The 16,822-nt window shown below is 47.0% G+C and overlaps 1 protein-coding gene across 4 annotated transcripts in view; it reads left to right on the top strand.

Annotated features, from left to right (window-relative positions):
- PTK2 (protein tyrosine kinase 2) overlaps positions 1-16,822 on the top strand; it is a 250,824-nt gene that overhangs the window by 183,800 nt on the left and 50,202 nt on the right. For all 4 annotated transcript variants that reach the window (XM_060115655.1, XM_060115653.1, XM_060115654.1 and 1 more), the window contains 6 exons: positions 3,096-3,180; positions 7,268-7,368; positions 8,979-9,094; positions 9,947-10,047; positions 12,945-13,034; positions 15,903-16,107. In XM_060115655.1, coding sequence (XP_059971638.1) covers positions 3,096-3,180; positions 7,268-7,368; positions 8,979-9,094; positions 9,947-10,047; positions 12,945-13,034; positions 15,903-16,107 — 698 coding nt within the window. The remainder of the gene's footprint in view (positions 1-3,095; positions 3,181-7,267; positions 7,369-8,978; positions 9,095-9,946; positions 10,048-12,944; positions 13,035-15,902; positions 16,108-16,822) is intronic.

The raw sequence follows: 16,822 nt of genomic DNA, 5'->3' as shown, positions 1-16,822 counted from the left end.
GCACAGATGATTGACCTTTTGTGACCCCCTGATATGGAAACTGCAAATGGCATGTTTTCTCCCTGTGTCTCCTTATCTATCGATTTTCCATATCCTTTTCACATGCACTGGGGATACACTGATCATTACTTTTATAACTAGAGGACTGTAAAAGTCTTTCCTTGGAGGAAAATAGATAATTGTTGTTAGAGATTCTGTTCTTTTAAAGTTCAGTTTTGAAAGTCTTTACCCTTATACTTATATAAAACTATATCATTTATTATATATTTTTATCCATTATCTCCTTTTCCAATTTTTTTTTTTTTTTTTTTTTTTACTGTATCTGTATTGTTTATCTTCTTAATTCTCTTAACTCTGCTCTTGAGGCAAAATGCATTAGAAAGAGCCCTGGATCTAAATTTGATCAGAAGACCTAAATCTTAGACCTGGATCTACCTGACTGTGAGATGTAAGGGAGGTGAGGCTTCTTGATCTAAGTTATTGGACTTGAACCCAGTGGTCTCTGAGCTTCCTTACATCTCTAAAATTCTTAATAGCAAGCATTCTGAAGTTCCTGGGGTACAGGGACTTACCAGGATCACACAGCTAACGGCAGGGCTGATAGACTTTATTTCATGTACTTCTAAGTAATTCATTTTAGTTGTAAAAATACAAGAGAAAAAAATTTTTAAATATCCATAGTGTTTACTAAGTATTTGTTGAATGAATCCCAGCCTCCAGGAAAATATCAGCGTTCACTTTTTTTGTTGAATGTCTTTCTGATACACATCGTATGTGAATGCTTGTTTATTTTGTTTTTCATGTGGGAGTCTAATTTTATAGCCAATCCATTTCTCTAGGTTTCTGTTAAAAATCCTTCTTCCAGATTATGCTCTTTAGTGTTCTGTAAGATGTAATAACATTTTATCAGGGATTCTGAATAATTGGTCAAATGTAACTCAGCATAGATTTCATGGGCAAGAACCCAGCACTGGTTACGTTATTTGAGATTCAGTGAATTCTTTTAGCAATTATTTGTCAGTCGTCCCCCAAGTGGCAGCTCGGTGGTGGGGACATTGTAATGAACAAAACGGTCAGAGTTCCTGCTCTCACAGACCTTAAATTCTATCTGAGGCACGAGGGGACAGGCAGAAGCAAACACAGAGTATCAAGTGGGGCATCTGTGCCCCGAGAAAAACAAAGCCTGGGCTTGGGGAGGTCAGGGCCCTCTTCCCGTGAGATGCTGACACGTGAGCAAGGAGGGACAGTCCCTGAGCTCCCCGTGGGGAGTGTGCCAGGCAGGGCGGAGCTGCAGTGCAGGGACCCCAGGTGGAGCCGAGCCGGGGAGGAGGATGACGAGGAGAAGCAAGCAGAGGGGGACTGGGCCGGGTGCAGGGCCGGCACCTGGGGCTGCAGGGCAGCCCTCGTTCTGAGAGTCGTGGGCACGAGGTGTATCTGAAGGCTCCCAGCACACGCTTTTCTTTCTTTCGTAGCCCGGTTATCAGGTTTATTTCTATAATTTGAGCATCGCTGACCGTCTGCGCACCCTCGCACCATTATTATCCTAGTCTTAAACACCACGCTTTAAATCTGTTTTCTCCTAATTCATCCCAGAGCAGTCCTTCTCTAGACTCACTTGTTAAGATCTTTCGAGTGTCTGCTAGCTGTTACTAACTCAGAGCCTCGTCACCTACCCCTCACCTCGGCCTCGTGGACACCAGGGTGGCGTTTTCATTCAACACTGAAGAGCTGCTCTGTCCCCTAAACTCTGCTTGTGTTTTAAAGAAGGTCGTGAAAATCGTGCTGTGAGCAGTTACCTAGATGTGTTCGAATCTGCCCCCTTTTAAAAAAGGCTTTTAGAAAACCCTCTGCTCAGTTCTGGTCTTGCTTGCTGTAGACTGACATCTTCTTCTCCAGCATCAGGTCTCTGTGACCAGCCGCTCTGACAGCTCGACACCCCCCAGGCCTCTGCAGCCTGGGGCCACTCGTCACCGGGCCTAGTCCATGGACTGATGGTCGAGCCACGTGGTCTGCCCACGTTCACCCCTTTGTAGACGTGCTGCCCATGGAATCTCAGGCTTCGCATCCACTTGAAACTATGCATTTTTAGAGAGCAGTATTTTCCTTGCGTTTCTTTACTATCTTGATAAAGCACCATGTTCAATATTTGAGTTGAGTTGACAGGATTGATGATGATTTATGGTCTTACAGAAGTTTCTGTCGTTATTCAGACCTCCTGTAAAATGGGTATTTTGTGTCATTTCTAAGGTATACCAATCAGCCTTATGCACATAGAGGTAGAATTCATGGTGCTGGTGCTAGAAGTTTGCTGTCTAGTGACAGAGGACAAAGGCCAAGTCATTCAGAGCAGAGTGGTTGCACTGAGGTGTCCTGTGTTGTTAGTGACTCTCAGAAGGCCCCAAACTCAGACGTTTAACAGATGGGCCTCTGTGCCGGCGAGCTGCCGTCCCACCGACATCTCAAGCCTGTCTTGTCCAGAGCTGGGCTTCTGATCTCCCCCTTCTCTCACCAGAAACCCAAACTCGCCCTCCCCGACGCCCAGCCCGCTGTCTTCGTGCCCCCCGCCTCCGTGGTGCCTTTCCTCACCTCCCCTTCCGGGGGGCCTCTTACTTAGGGTAGAAGCCACAAGATCCGACCCCTCCCTCCGCCCCTGGCTGGCATCCCCTCCCCTCCAGCAGTTCTTTGTTCTCCTCTCCTCTCCTCTCCTCTCGGGGAGGTTACCTTCTAACCCGCTGCAGTCCACGATGGATGTCTCGTTCACCGTGTTTGTCTGTATCCTCCTCTGGGACGTCAGCTGGAGTAGCACAGGGGTCGCCGGCCCTTGTTCACTGGTGCAGCCTAAGCCCCTACAGGAGTGCCCGGCACTACGGAGAGGAAATGTCTGTGGAACAGACGAATCGCCTGCAGCGTTTTACATGCACGTCTGTTTTCTGGGGTTTTTCTACAGAGGATTTTAACTGTTCCTCTCACTCTTGAGATTGTACAGTTCTGGTTCTGTCTGATCCAGAATCCAGAGTTGCAGAATAAACAGCCTGTCCTCAATGTGCCCATTGATTAACATAGAGACCCTCTTGTTGCATGTGTCCCCGTCACAGGAGAATCCAGCTTTGGCGGTTGCAATTAAAACATGTAAAAACTGTACTTCGGACAGCGTGAGAGAGAAATTCCTTCAAGAAGCCTGTAAGTTTCTAGAAATGTCTGTGGAACCCCATTTGACTTTCTGTGAAATCCAAACTGTCTCTGAAGATGTAAGAAAAATAATGTTTTGAGTTTTAATGAGACAACTACATTTATTACCTTGCCATGCAGCTAGTATGTGTATTTGTAGAGGCACGTGTCTGCAGAGTTTCCCAGGTCAGCTGTCATGTTTGGGACGTAAAGGCACATTGACTTCCTGTCCCTTCGTCCTCCGGTACCTTGCACCATAGCCGTCTTCACCCTGGCATTGGGCAGATATATAGAGGTGCCAGCAGGCCCTGGAGTTGGGGGTGAGCGGGACAGACACAGTCCCTGCGGGATGGAGCCCACGGATGAGTGAGGGAGAGGAAACCCTGCCCATCCTGAGGGGGCTGCTGTGGAGAGTTGCGTGTGATGGGTCCTCTCTCCTGAGTGCAGACCCTCGGAGAGCCAGGATCTGGTCCTGCCCGTTTGCATGCATCAGGCTCTTTCCCACCTGCCCTCAAGCTGGGTCGTTTTCCTGCTTCCGTTCGGCTTGTCCCTTCTGACCACATACTTTAATAGTGTCTCCTTAGGAGGCTTTGTCACAGGGTTCTGCTCTTTCCCTTCCTAAGTGTCCATAATTAAATATACATTGTCTAGGGACTTCCCTGGCGGTCCAGTGGGTAAGACTCTGCGCTCCCAGTGCAGGGGACCCGGGTTCCATCCCTGATCCGGGAACTAGATCCCACATGCATGCCACAACTAAGAGTCCACATGCCGCCACTAAGAAAAAAAAAAAAAAAAAGATCCTGCATGCCACAACAAAGATCCCACATGCTGCAGCTAAGACCGGGTGCAGCCAAAATAAACAAACAAACATATATATGTATACACACACACACACACATACACACACACATTGTTTAAAAGTTACTCTTGTCTCTGTCTCCCTCTAGACTTTAAGCCCCAGTGGGGCAAGGAACGTCTCTCTTCTGCTCACCGCTCAGACCCAGAGACAGCACAGGGCTTAACTCATAGAAGGCACTCAGTAGCCACTGGTCGTGTGGATGAGTCTTGGTGTCCTTCATCACATGTACATTGAATTTCAAAAACATTTATCACCGAGTAGTCCAATAAGTAACAAGTCATGGAGTGAGTCATGTTGTAACTTCATCAGTTAAGTTGAAGCAAATCCTAGTCCTATTCCTGGATCTTTGACTTAAGTACAAGACAAGGCCTGGTGATGACTTCTGTCTCAACTAGTTTATTTCTTCAGGGCATCTAGGCCAAGAAAACACAGAATATATATCAGCCATCATTACCTAATAGCCTGTCCACCTTACCTTTGGTGGTAAGGTGCATTATATATTTTCAAAAATGCACATTTTTAAAATTGCTTCTCTTTCTCTAAAATTTTTATGAACAGTTATTGTATCGTGATTTTTGTAGGGCTTTGGAATCACCATTACAGAAATCAACTTTAGAGTTTCACAGGAGTAGTCAGTTCAAACTAACCTTGTTCTCTTTTTGAAAGGCTGTTATTTCAGAGAAACATGATGGATGTAGTATACCTAAAATCCTGTAGGGCTTTGACAGGCTCTATACGTAAGAGGGGAAGTAAACTTTTTCTATAAAGGACCATATAATAAATATCTTAGGCTCTGCAGGCCAGATGGTCTCTTGTCACAACTGCTCAGCTCTGCCATCGGGGTGTGAAAGAGCCACAGACAAGCACGTAAAGGGCTGAGCAAGACTGTTCCAGTGAAATTTAGTTTGTGAAAGCAAACAGCCACCCCTAGCCTGAGCTCCTTGCCCTGGGTGAATGAATAACAGGTCAAACTACTACACCTATTGGGTTTTAGTTCAGCAGGGATAGAGTTTCGTAGTGACCACAAGATTCTCCTCTTAGCCCTGTACTGTGTAGTATTTTTAATAATTACTTCTGTAAAGGGTAACATAAAACCAAAAATGATGGTAAGTCAATTGTAAATGAGTGAATATACTGGGTTCCTGAATGTTTAACCCAAAATATCACATTATACTTAAGTGATGAACTGAATTGACAAGATGAAATTCAGTGATACATTTTGGATTTTGTGCCAGGTGTTTATGTGTGGGGGGGTTTTGCTTGTTTGTTTGTTTGTTTTTAACTACCAGGTCCTATTCTTGGAATATGTAGGCAAAATTGAGGGGGAGAAAATACCTTAAGGGTTTGAGTTCTCTCAAGTGAGTGTGGGGTGATTTTGCAAGAAGGCGGTGTAATCCTTGGGTGCGTTGGTAGGATATACAGTCCTCCATATCTGCAAGTTCTGCATCTACAGATTCAACCAACTTCGGATTGAAAATATTTGGAAAAAAAATTCCAGAAAGTTCCACAAACCAAAAACTTGAATTTGCTGCGCTCTGGTGTCTATTTACATAGCGTTTACATTATATTAGGTATTACAAGTAATCTAGAGATGATTTAAAGTATAAAGAGGGTGTGCGTGGGTTACTTGCAAATACTCTGCCATTTTTCAGAAGGACTTGAGCATCTGCAGATTTTGGTTTCCCCCTTGGGGTTCTGGAACCAGTCCCCTGTGGATACTGAGGGACGGCTGTAGGGTGTCTAGAGTGAACAGTGAGAGGCCTGTCTACTCCAGACGTATCCAGCGCTGAGTTGCAGTCCACACTGGGCTCCATACTAAAATGGATACTAAAAGATATTTGCTCCTGCTGTGATTCTAATGTCCTTGCTTGGCATCATAAAAATCAACCCCAGGGCTTCCCTGGTGGCGCAGTGGTTGAGAGTCCGCCTGCCGATGCAGGGGACGCGGGTTCATGCCCCGGTCCGGGAAGATCCCACATGCCGCGGAGCGGCTGGGCCTGTAAGTCATGGCTTCTGAGCCTGCGCGTCCGGAGCCTGTGCTCTGCAACGGGAGAGGCCACAACAGTGAGAGGCCCGCGTACCGCAAAAAAAAAAAATATCAACCCTGTATTGGTCCCCAAAATTAAAAAAATTTTTTTTCATTTCAATAGTCTATGAAGTCCAGGTACTTTGGGGACCCCTGCAGTAGGTCACATGTAAAGTCACTTCCCGTTTTGAGGTTCTGGAGTTCTGTGAAGGTTGTCCTGCTTCTCACTAATCCTAGTCAGTGTACTGTGCAGGTGACCTCCTTAGCCCTGGTATTAGATGTTAGAAATGTATACACACTTAAAAATACGCACCCACACGTAGGTATGTGCATATATGTGCAGGACCCTCTTGGTCATCTTGGGCTCAGTGAGGCAGTCACACTCACGTGACGGCCACAGGCCGTATCTGGCATCAGACTCTCTTTGAGGGGAGTACAGGACTGGAAATAGCAGGCCAGCATTTCTGCTGTAGGGAAGTCCTCACAGCAGTCCGGGAACTTGTTTGCTTAGCCCTGATAGTGATCAGGTACTGTGAGGGGATGAGGCCCCAATGGGGGACTCAGGAGCCCCCCGGGTCCAAAGTAGAAGTCCTCACGAACCCGTCGCTGTGGCCTCTGGGACTCTGCAGGGGACACCCAGCCACACCCACGCTCAGGGGAGCTCTTGCTACCCCATAAGCAACTTACCAATCAGGGGTGGTTTTTACCATGAAGGGTATTGCTTAGAAAATGATTCACACGTTCCAACTTCATGAGATTTCCAAAGGAAAACCTAGAAAGTTAGCCCCTGGTCAGATTTGTCCGTGGAAAATAAGAGGAGGTTTTCTTAACCCTTAACTCTCACAGTATGTCCCCCTGTAAAGTTGCTCACAAGTTCACTGCAGTGGCATCTCGTGCCTCACGTGGTCTGCTTTTTTTGTGCCATTTTATGGCGACTTGTGAGCTGACCTGACCAGTGGAATTGAATTCCCAGTTGCCACATCATTAGCCTTGAGGTTTTTTTATTCTTATTTTTTGGCTGTGCCACACAGCTTATGGGATCTTAGTTCCCCGACCAGGGATTGAACCTGGGCCCTGGCAGTGAAAGCACCAAGTCCTAACCACTGGACCACCAAGGAGTTCCCCATTAAAATGTCTTGAGTCTTATTTGAACTAGTCTTTAGAAAACTGAAATATCTTCAGAAGCCTGACCGTGGACCACTGTTTTCCCCCAGTAACGATGCGTCAGTTTGACCACCCTCACATTGTGAAGCTGATCGGAGTCATCACAGAGAACCCTGTCTGGATCATCATGGAGCTGTGCACGCTCGGAGAGGTACCTGCCCCACCTCCGCCTCCTGCCCGCTCCGCCTGCCCCCTCGGGGAAGTGTGCGACATACACCCTAGTGCATATGAGTAGAGCGTCTTCATCAGTAAGTTCCCAAGTAATCCCGTGACTCAGCGCTGGCAACAGTGTCTTCCCATCCAAAGGATTTGTCAGGACTGGAACCAGCAGGTGGCCAAGCGGTTCTTTTTTCCCTCTCTGTTGCTGTTGTCTGAAGAACAAGCCCAGGGATTTGAGAGTGAAAGAAGCAACGTTAGTGGAGTCTGGGTAAATTAAGGCTGAACTTACATAAATCAGAACAGTTGCTTCATCTTTTTGGGCATCACTTTTCAGTGTCTTTCAGACCAACTCATGTTCGTCACAGTTTCTTTTTAAAACGTGAGTAACACACTGTGGGCAGATGTCCGTATTTGACTCTCTCTGGAACACAGAAGCTCTTTAGTCGGTGTATCACCACCCCCTGGACGCTGGTGCCACCCAGGCCTGCTGAGCCACACAGCCTCTGTCTGTGTCCCCAGGCTGCTCTGTGGGCCCCTGCTTGGGGCAAACACGGCAACTTTCCACATGTCTACACATGACTCTGTGGCACTGAAACCTAGTACTTTAACCTTCTGACACATTATATACGTTACTTCTCCTTTGAAGGACACCAAACAGTCTTGCTTTTAATGAAAATTGGGGTTTTCTGTTATCAGGAACCCGAGGGTGCTTTGGGCCCGTCGTCCTCTTCGTGACGGACAGGCCACTGCCTGGCGCCTCCCACTGCTGTCCTCTTCAGCTTGGGTAACAGAGTTCGCGAGTGAAATATCTGAGGGCCTCTCTGGTGTCTTTCCTTCCTCTACCATGCCTTGCCAAATAAAATGGAGTGTTTACGGATTTTTTTGGTTCACATTATTTTTCTGCTTTTGTTTTTGGAGAGTTTGCTAATTCTTCTGGCTTAAATCATCAATATTTCTCCTTCATGTAGGAGATTTTGTAGGATTGGAGTGTTAAATTCATCTGCCTTCTTTGCTGGATTATTAGCATTTAGCTGAATCAGTCATGATAGCTGTGGTAAGGACCAGTAAGCCTAGCGCGTAAATACCCAACACGGGACCATTTTATCCTTCTTCACCCAGAATTCCTGGGGGCAGAGGGAGAACCTCTTGCCTCCCCTTCCTTTTCATCCCCTTGTGCTCAGGTCTGCCTGGGGCATGGGGAGGTCTGAGGGAGGTGGACTGACCACGGCTGTGGAGGAGGCTTGTTTGAACGGTAACGGGAGCTTTTTGTTCTCCAGCTCTCATTATCTGGCAGTATTTTATACTGTGCGTTTATTCATTCCCTGGAAGCATCTTTGGGTATTTTTTCAGAAATGTGTCTAGAATCGTGAAGATTCCAATTTTGCAGTTGGATCTCAAGTAAAGAATGATTAACCATAATTTCTGAGCTGATATGTTTCTTTCATTATGCTTTTTTTTATTAGGGTAGAATTGAAGCCATTGTCATAAAAATGCATTTGGAAATGATCAGCATTGTTTTTGAATATAGCTCTTCTGCTGTTGATTTTTAGTCTCTGACACTAATTCTTTCTCTTTTTTCTTTTTTGGTCACTGTTCAAAAAGCTGAGGTCATTTCTGCAAGTAAGGAAATACAGTTTGGATCTAGCATCTCTGATCCTCTATGCCTATCAGCTTAGCACAGCCCTTGCGTACCTAGAGAGCAAAAGATTTGTGCACAGGTGAGACCCGGGCGTGAAGCTGGTGAGCTGCCTCTGAGCAGGAAGGAGGTGGGGAGAGGTTCTCACTGTGCCCTGAGACCTTTCGTTCCCCCAACTCTCGTACACGGACGGCACTAACTGTCCTGCTGTGCGTATCCCAGCCGAGTGTGGTGCCCTGGCGTGGGAATACGTGGATCTGAGGGGTTTTTCCTCACATGGAGTATGAAACGGGTCCGTTATTCCTTCCACAGATACCACTGACAGCCTCTATGTGGCACTATGGACCTAAAACATATTGTCCTGGGACTTCCCAGGACACCATAGCGCCAGGAGTGACATCTGTTGGCCTTCTGCAGAATTTCTATTCATAATCTGGGTCTCTCATTTGAATACAAGTTAAAGCCCTTACAACTTATTTGCCTTGCATTGTGTTAGAGTTTTGTTATCCGGCACTGAAACGGACTGCATCAGCAAAATCGTTTACACGTGTTCCAAAGATCATTTTACTTTTATTAATGAGGTTTTTTTAGTAACCGTAGAGTTACACACCCTGGTCGTGTATACTGTCTGTCAGTTAATGCAGCCGGCAATATGATTGCATGAAAACTAATAAGTGGTTTCATTATTTGAGAATATTCTTCACCATCATTCAAAGTAGTAATCACCATATTAATGGGTAAATATCTGCCAAAAGGAATATATTTGAAGTAAAATAATAAAAGTATCTCTCTTTTTCAGTGTATAATAAAGCTCTTGTTTGTATTGTATATAAGCTGTCTTTCAGAGTACCTGTATGTCTTTATATAATATAGATGAGTTTGTGGGGTTTTTCCCTTGTATTAAAATGTATTGTCCCAAATTCTTCCTTATCAGGGACATTGCTGCTCGGAATGTTCTGGTGTCCTCAAACGATTGTGTAAAATTAGGAGACTTCGGATTATCCCGATATATGGAAGACAGTACTTACTACAAAGGTAAGAAATCAGAGCAATAAATCAGAAACAAGCTCAGGATCTTTAATGATTTTTAATTCTGAAAAAGCTACATTCTAATATGCTCAGCTGACTTTTGACTGTGGTATACAGTCAGGTCCGTGGAGGAGAGACAGCCTTCTCAACAAAGGTGCTGGGGCAGTTGGTCATCCCTGGCCAAGAAATGACCCTCAACCTAAACTCACTCGCCATTAACTCAGATCCTAGACTTAAATAGAAGACATAAAACTACAAGACCTTCAGGAAAAAAACATAGGAGTAAAGTTTTTGGATCTAGGGCCAGGCAAAGAGTCCTTAGGCTTGACACCAAAAACATACATAAAAGGGAAAAATTGATAGCTTCTTCCTCATCAAAATTTAAAATTTTTGTTCTGCAAAAGACCCGGGCAGAAGGATGAAAAGACAAACTACAGAGTAGGAGGAAGTATTTGCCAACCACATATCTAACACAGGACCGGTATCTAGACTACAGATAGAACTCTCAAAACTCAGCAGTAAAAAAAGAAAGGACACAGGTAGAAAGTGGGCAGAGATATGAAGAGAGACTCCACTGCAGGGGGTGTTCAGATGGCACGTGAGCACATTACCCACCAGGGAGATGCAGAGTGAGCCCACGGGGAGCTGTCGTGCACACCTGTCAGGGTGGCTGAGTAACGGCGGTGACAACACAAAATGCTGGCAGACACAGAGAACATAAATTGCTTGTGCAGATGTAAAATGGTACAGCTGCTCTGGAAAAGAGTTTGGCAGATTCTTAAAAAACTAAACATGCACCTCCCATACGACCTAGCTATTACACACGCCTAAGCATTTCTCCCAGAGAAATGAAAACTCCCATTTACACAAAACTGGCGTTTGTTCATTGTACCTTTATTTCTAGCAGCCAAAAGCTGGAATCAGCCCAGATGTCCTCCACTCCGTAGACACAGCTGGCTAACCTCCCAGCAGAGCGGTGGGTGCCCTGGCTCAGTGCACGCCGCTGGACTTACAGATCTGCAGTCGGCTGATTCCAGAGACTTTGATCCTTTAGCTTTGGAGCTGAACTCTAGCTGATGGGATTTTTTCTTTAGTTTTCCCAGTCTTGGAATCAGATTGACTTGGTTTTTCAAATTATTCCTGATTTTCATATTCCTGGTACTTCAGCTAAGGTTTGGATTATAAGTCCATATTATGCTTTTAGTGTATTTTCTAGTTATTACTACCATTTTACAAAGGCCAGTTTCTTGCTCAGTTTGTTTGATTTTTGTATTGTCGCAAAATGAACCCTAATCTTACATACAGAATTAGTCTTTCGCATCTTATACTGTAGCTGATGACTGTTCTCTGTCCAAATGCTCTCTGTATACTACAGCCTGATCCTTTGTTATGTGGAAGGAAAAGTCTGGTTGTTTATTCATTTTGATTGTGTAGTCATTTAATTTAAAAACGACCAAGCCACCTTTCCACTGTTTTAAAATACATTTCATATTACCTCACATCCTGACTAGTCCAAACCCTAGAATTCCACTAAAGGGCTAAACTCCAAACAGCACCGTGGCCAAGACTCTACATCATCTAGACAGCACTTAAAGTGGGCAACTGACTAGTTCACACGTTGTTATCTCAGAGAGGTCAGTAAGTCTAGATCCTGCTAGGCTTCAGGAGAACAGCCCCTCGGGGTTAGGGGGTCCTCGCTCTCGGAGCACAGCTGGAGAGTCATTTGTTGTGAGGGAATCAGAGGCTTTGACCTCAGTTGTCATGAAGGTGCATGAAGTTAAGTGGAAGAAAATTAATGAAACAAATGTAATTGTCTTCTGATTAAAAGTCTTGAGAGCACCCTTGCTTACAGAAGGAAGCCCAGCCCCTGACAGCACTGCAGAGCCCAGCACCCTGCTCCGGGGCCCTCTGGATCAGGGCCTGTCCCCGCCTGGCGCCTGCAGCCCCTCCCTCCTCCCCCCTGCCCCTCCCCCTGCCACACCCACTCACTTCCGCTGGATTTGAGAAACGGTTTCTGCCTTTTGGAATGAGGACTCCTTGAGGGCTGGTATCTGGTGAAGGAGTGTTGAGGGAGGTGGCCCAGAGGAAGGATTTTAGGCCTCGAAAGAGGGCCGGTTCAGGCTTTCTGAGAGTGGCCTTTCCGTTCTGTCGCCCCCTCCTGCTCTTCACATCCTGGTGGTGGTCCAGCCCGTCCTCATATTTTGTGGATTCTATTTTTGCACATTCGTCTGCTTGCTGAAACTTGTAACTTCCCGAATCCACACTCCGATGCGTTCATAGTCGAGTGTGGATGTGCCCAGGGCAGTGACAAAGTGTCCGTTTGGGCTGGTGGACAACGAGGAGGGGGCAGCCCCGTGCGGCGCCAGCACCTCTGGCTCTGGGCCAGTCGGGCAGGCTGGAGCCCCAGCTGTGGGCCCTGTGTGCGGGGGCGGGGAGCAGGGCCTCAGGCAGGTCAGCGGCACATCCATACCTCATTTTCCAAAGAAGTCAGAACCTACCAGGATAAGTTTTTAGGATTTAAGGTTATAATCTGTGTGAGGTATGGATATATATGTACACATTTCTCCCGGGAGCAGTGGTTCGGTGTTCAAGGCGACTTTATAGAGTGTAACTACCGTGAATGAGAATTGACTGTGTGCCACTACCAGGCCGTATCTAAAGCCAGGCCTCCAGCCTATAGATGAAGCCTGCACAACTGAGCTGGGAGCTGATGCCTCGCGGTAACCGGGGCTCCCTCCTCCCCTGCCCCCTGCCTCTCCTCTGTCACCCCCAGACGACCCAGCATCAGGGAGTGCAAGGCAGTTCTCCCAAAGATTTTGGTACTAAAAATCTCAGCTAGCTCTAACTGTTAGATTCCTAAGCAGGTGACAGGGAAGTTTTACTTTCTAAAATTAATCTTCTAGCTTCCAAAGGAAAATTGCCTATTAAATGGATGGCTCCAGAGTCAATCAATTTTCGCCGTTTTACCTCAGCTAGTGACGTATGGATGTTTGGTGAGTATTTGAAAACTTTTGTGTTAGAATTACAGTTCACGTATTCTCTGAGAGGGATTTAGCTCTGTCTGTTGTCAGAGTCTGTAGGTTGGTTTGCCCTCCCTTGCCTGGCCTCCCTCATCGCTTGCCCGTGCCCTCCTCCCGTTCCTCAGACGTGGGTGTGTGCCGTGCGCCCAGGCGTGGCCCGCAGGGCCCAAGGCGCTGCCTCTAGCCCCTTCTCACTCCGCCTGCGTCCCTCTCAGGGAGGTGCCGTGCCCTCCCTTCTCTCCTGTCTTCACGGCCTCAGACATTCCTTTTATGTGAGTGACGTAAATGGTTAACCTGTCCGTGCGGTTCTGTGATGGCCCCCAGATCCAGCATGTCTAAGATTGCCCTTCATCTCTGCTCTGGAATCTGACCCCTTCCTGACTTGTCTCAAGTCTTGGAAGCGTGACCCTTCGTGTTCTGTAGCTGCTGCTGCTCTGGTGTCCACTGTGTCCCCTCCTTCCTGCTCCAAGTCCGTCCCTGTCGTCGACCTCCTGCTCTGCGTTCTTGCAGAGCCCCCAGTGGAGCGAGAGTGTGGCTGTCATTCACTCTGCAGTGCTTACTTCCACTACCTTATCCGGATTTTTAAATGACTCACCTTTTTGGTGTGGATGACACTCCATCCCCGCCCCACTTTCCGGGTGTTACTCCTTCTTTCTGGACACCTCATCCTGACACCTTCTCCTCCAGTTGAAACTCTTTTTAACCTTCAGGAAGAGGTTGGAAAGAGTTTCTTCATTCGCCTGAAATATCCGCTGTGCCATGAAGCCCCATGCAGCAGGTGTGCCATCCAGACATAGGCTCCCTTTCTCTGCTTTCCCAGCACTTTCTCTCTCTGTCGAGACACTCACGTGTAGATCTTGTGAATAGTCCTGTGTGCATATTTTCTCTGCCAGATTTTAAACTACTTCCCAGGAGATGCCCTGTTAAGTTTATGCAACTTCTTTTTCCTATAAATAAAAATAACTTTATATACATGAAGTACGTGTTCTCATTTCTTCTTCTGCTTCCTTGCTGTTGACTTTCAGTAACCATTTAGTGCCCTAACTGATACTAGGTAGAGGAAGGAATTCAGTAAAACAGGAAGTGGTGTGACATGATTGGAGAAGGTGCTGGAGTCCAATTGGCTTCAGATCCCAAGACCTCACCTGTCAGCTTTGTGACCCATAGAGCAGGTTACTTGTCCTCTCAAGAGGATTTCACATTTCGAAAGTCTAAGATGCCTTCTTTTTCACATTTCTGGAAGTAGGATTTGTCACAAATCAGTGGCATTTCACAGTTGGTGTTAGTCGGGGGGGGGTGTCATGTGGGTCCTCGCCTACACTCATGTAGCCTGTTTTGTTCATATTGGTGCTACTTTCTTGTCCGAATGAGTTTAAAACCGCTCTTTGGTAAGAATAAAATAATTCTAAGAGGTGACAAAGGATCACATTACAACTTAGTGGGCAGCATATCCCCCCTTTTTGGTAATATAAAATAATAGTGTCTTTCATAATCAGTGGCATCTCAGATTTGATAAAATACAGTTTTTAAAGAAATGTAAGGTGTGAGAATTAAGGATCGTGTAAATTTCAAGGAAGGGTGCCAGAGATGTATGAAGGTCTCAAGAAATGATACCCAGTGTTGTTATTACTAATGATGTTGTCATAATTTCTGGTGAGAAAAGCAGAACTAAGGCATTATTTTTGTCATATACTCATTACTTTGAAGTTGTTGGACTTTTGGCTAATTTCAGATCTAACTCACATTAATGTGATATAATGGCATAATGGTATGCCTTCCTCCTCTGAGGCACACAGCATCTTAGGTGCTGAAGGTACAGAAAGACAGTCACAGCCCCTCTGCCCCCAGGACCCGGTGTATGGGGCACGCTTGCGGTGGGTTAGACAGGAGCTTCCCAGGGGGCAGTGCAGGCAGCGCAGGAGGGGGCTCCACTGGGGGCTTTGCAAGAACGCAGAGCAGGAGGACGACGACAGGGACGGACTTGGAGCAGGAAGGAGGGGACACAGTGGACACCAGAGCAGCAGCAGCTACAGAACACGAAGGGTCATGCTTCCAAGACTTGAGACAAGTCAGGAAGGGGTCAGATTCCAGAGCAGAGATGAAGGGCAATCTTAGACATGCTGGATCTGGGGGCCATCACAGAACCGCACGGACAGGTTAACCATTTACGTTACTCACATAAAAGGAATGTCTGAGGCCGTGGAGACAGGAGAGAAGGGAGGGCACAGCACCTCACAAAGGGACTCACAAAGGGACCTGGGAGAAGAGAACTGGTGGAGAAGAAAATGGAAGGCGTCGAATCTAGAATTCAGCACAAGCCAAGTCACGAAGGAGCGTGTTCAGGTGCAGACCTGAGTGGCCAGAGTGCCAAGTGATGGGAACCTGTAGAGGAATCTGAGTATTCTGAAGGCATAAGACTTAAGTTGCAGGGTTTTCTTTGTTAAGCTTCAAGCCAGCTGCTGTGATCATAAGCAGGTTGGACTAAAGTCGAGGGAAATCTAAAATTCATTCAGCTTTTTTTTGAATTGGTTCACTAAGCTATGCTATGAAATATCACTGTAGCTGGTGGGCCATTTTCTAATGTAGATGTTTTTAGAGAAATAAACCTCTTAGAAAAGTAATGGGTTTTTTCTTGATAATAGTTTCATTATTTGCATCATCCTAAATTAGTATTCCTGTTCTTATTTGATAACAGAGCTAAGTGAATGCTTCTTTATTTGGCTGCTGTGCCCGTAATCACACAGGTGGTTCTCTCGTACGAGCTATGAAGTTATTCCTGAAACGTGGGAGTCGCACTCCTGCTGCTAAGTTTACCGTTGTGTTTCCGTCCCCGCCTCACAGGTGTGTGTATGTGGGAGATACTGATGCACGGTGTGAAGCCCTTTCAAGGCGTGAAGAACAATGATGTGATAGGTCGCATTGAGAACGGGGAGAGGTTGCCCATGCCTCCGAACTGCCCGCCCACCCTCTACAGCCTCATGACCAAGTGCTGGGCCTACGACCCCAGCCGGCGGCCCCGCTTCACTGAGCTCAAAGCCCAGCTCAGGTAGGATGGGCGGCGGGGCCGGGGGCGGGGGCGGGGCCGGGGGCGGGGCGGGCAGGCCTCCGCTGCTTCTTCCTGGCAGGTCCTTTTATCAGTACGTCTGAGGCAAACCTGTTTCTTGGGCAAAGGTAGTTACTTCTTTACGGATTTGTATTTATTTATACATTGTTAGAGCCTTAAGAAGACTATGTCTTCAAGTCTTAATAAACTTCAAATTGTGATCAGGTGTCTCTGCCCTGACTGCTGACCAACGTGGCACAGCCCACAGGCTCCGCGTGGTCTAGTCCCCGCCCACTCCCCAGTCTCGCCTCACACCACCCCTTCCTCTGCTCCAGAGGCACCCGGCGCCTCTGCCTAACCCCCGCTTGCCCGCAGGGCGCTTCTCTTCAGTCTTTGCAGCCCAGCTCAGGGTTGCCTCCTGCAGGAAGCCTCCCTCATCTGCCCCACCCCCAAAGAGGTAGCCCCTCCTATGGCACCTCTTCAGCGCTCTGTTGTTATAGCGCAGATATATCCACGTTACCTGTTCAGCTGCCGTTTTGTGACTCCTACTTCGTGCCAGACGCCTTTAGACCCAAACCTCCAGCAGCCCCCAGTCCCCTGGAAGGAACACACGGACTTCTTAGTGTGCTGGGCCCCCACAGAGGGTCTGTGCAGAGCTGACCTGCTACTGGCCAGACTCAGAGGCCTCGACAGGTGGCCCTCATCCCGTCTTGCTCAT

Source organism: Mesoplodon densirostris, chromosome 13 (assembly GCF_025265405.1).
Source record: "Mesoplodon densirostris isolate mMesDen1 chromosome 13, mMesDen1 primary haplotype, whole genome shotgun sequence".
Taxonomy (NCBI): Eukaryota; Metazoa; Chordata; class Mammalia; order Artiodactyla; family Ziphiidae; genus Mesoplodon; species Mesoplodon densirostris.
Note: the sequence above shows the minus strand (reverse complement) of the source record. Positions and strands in the feature narration are given on the sequence as shown.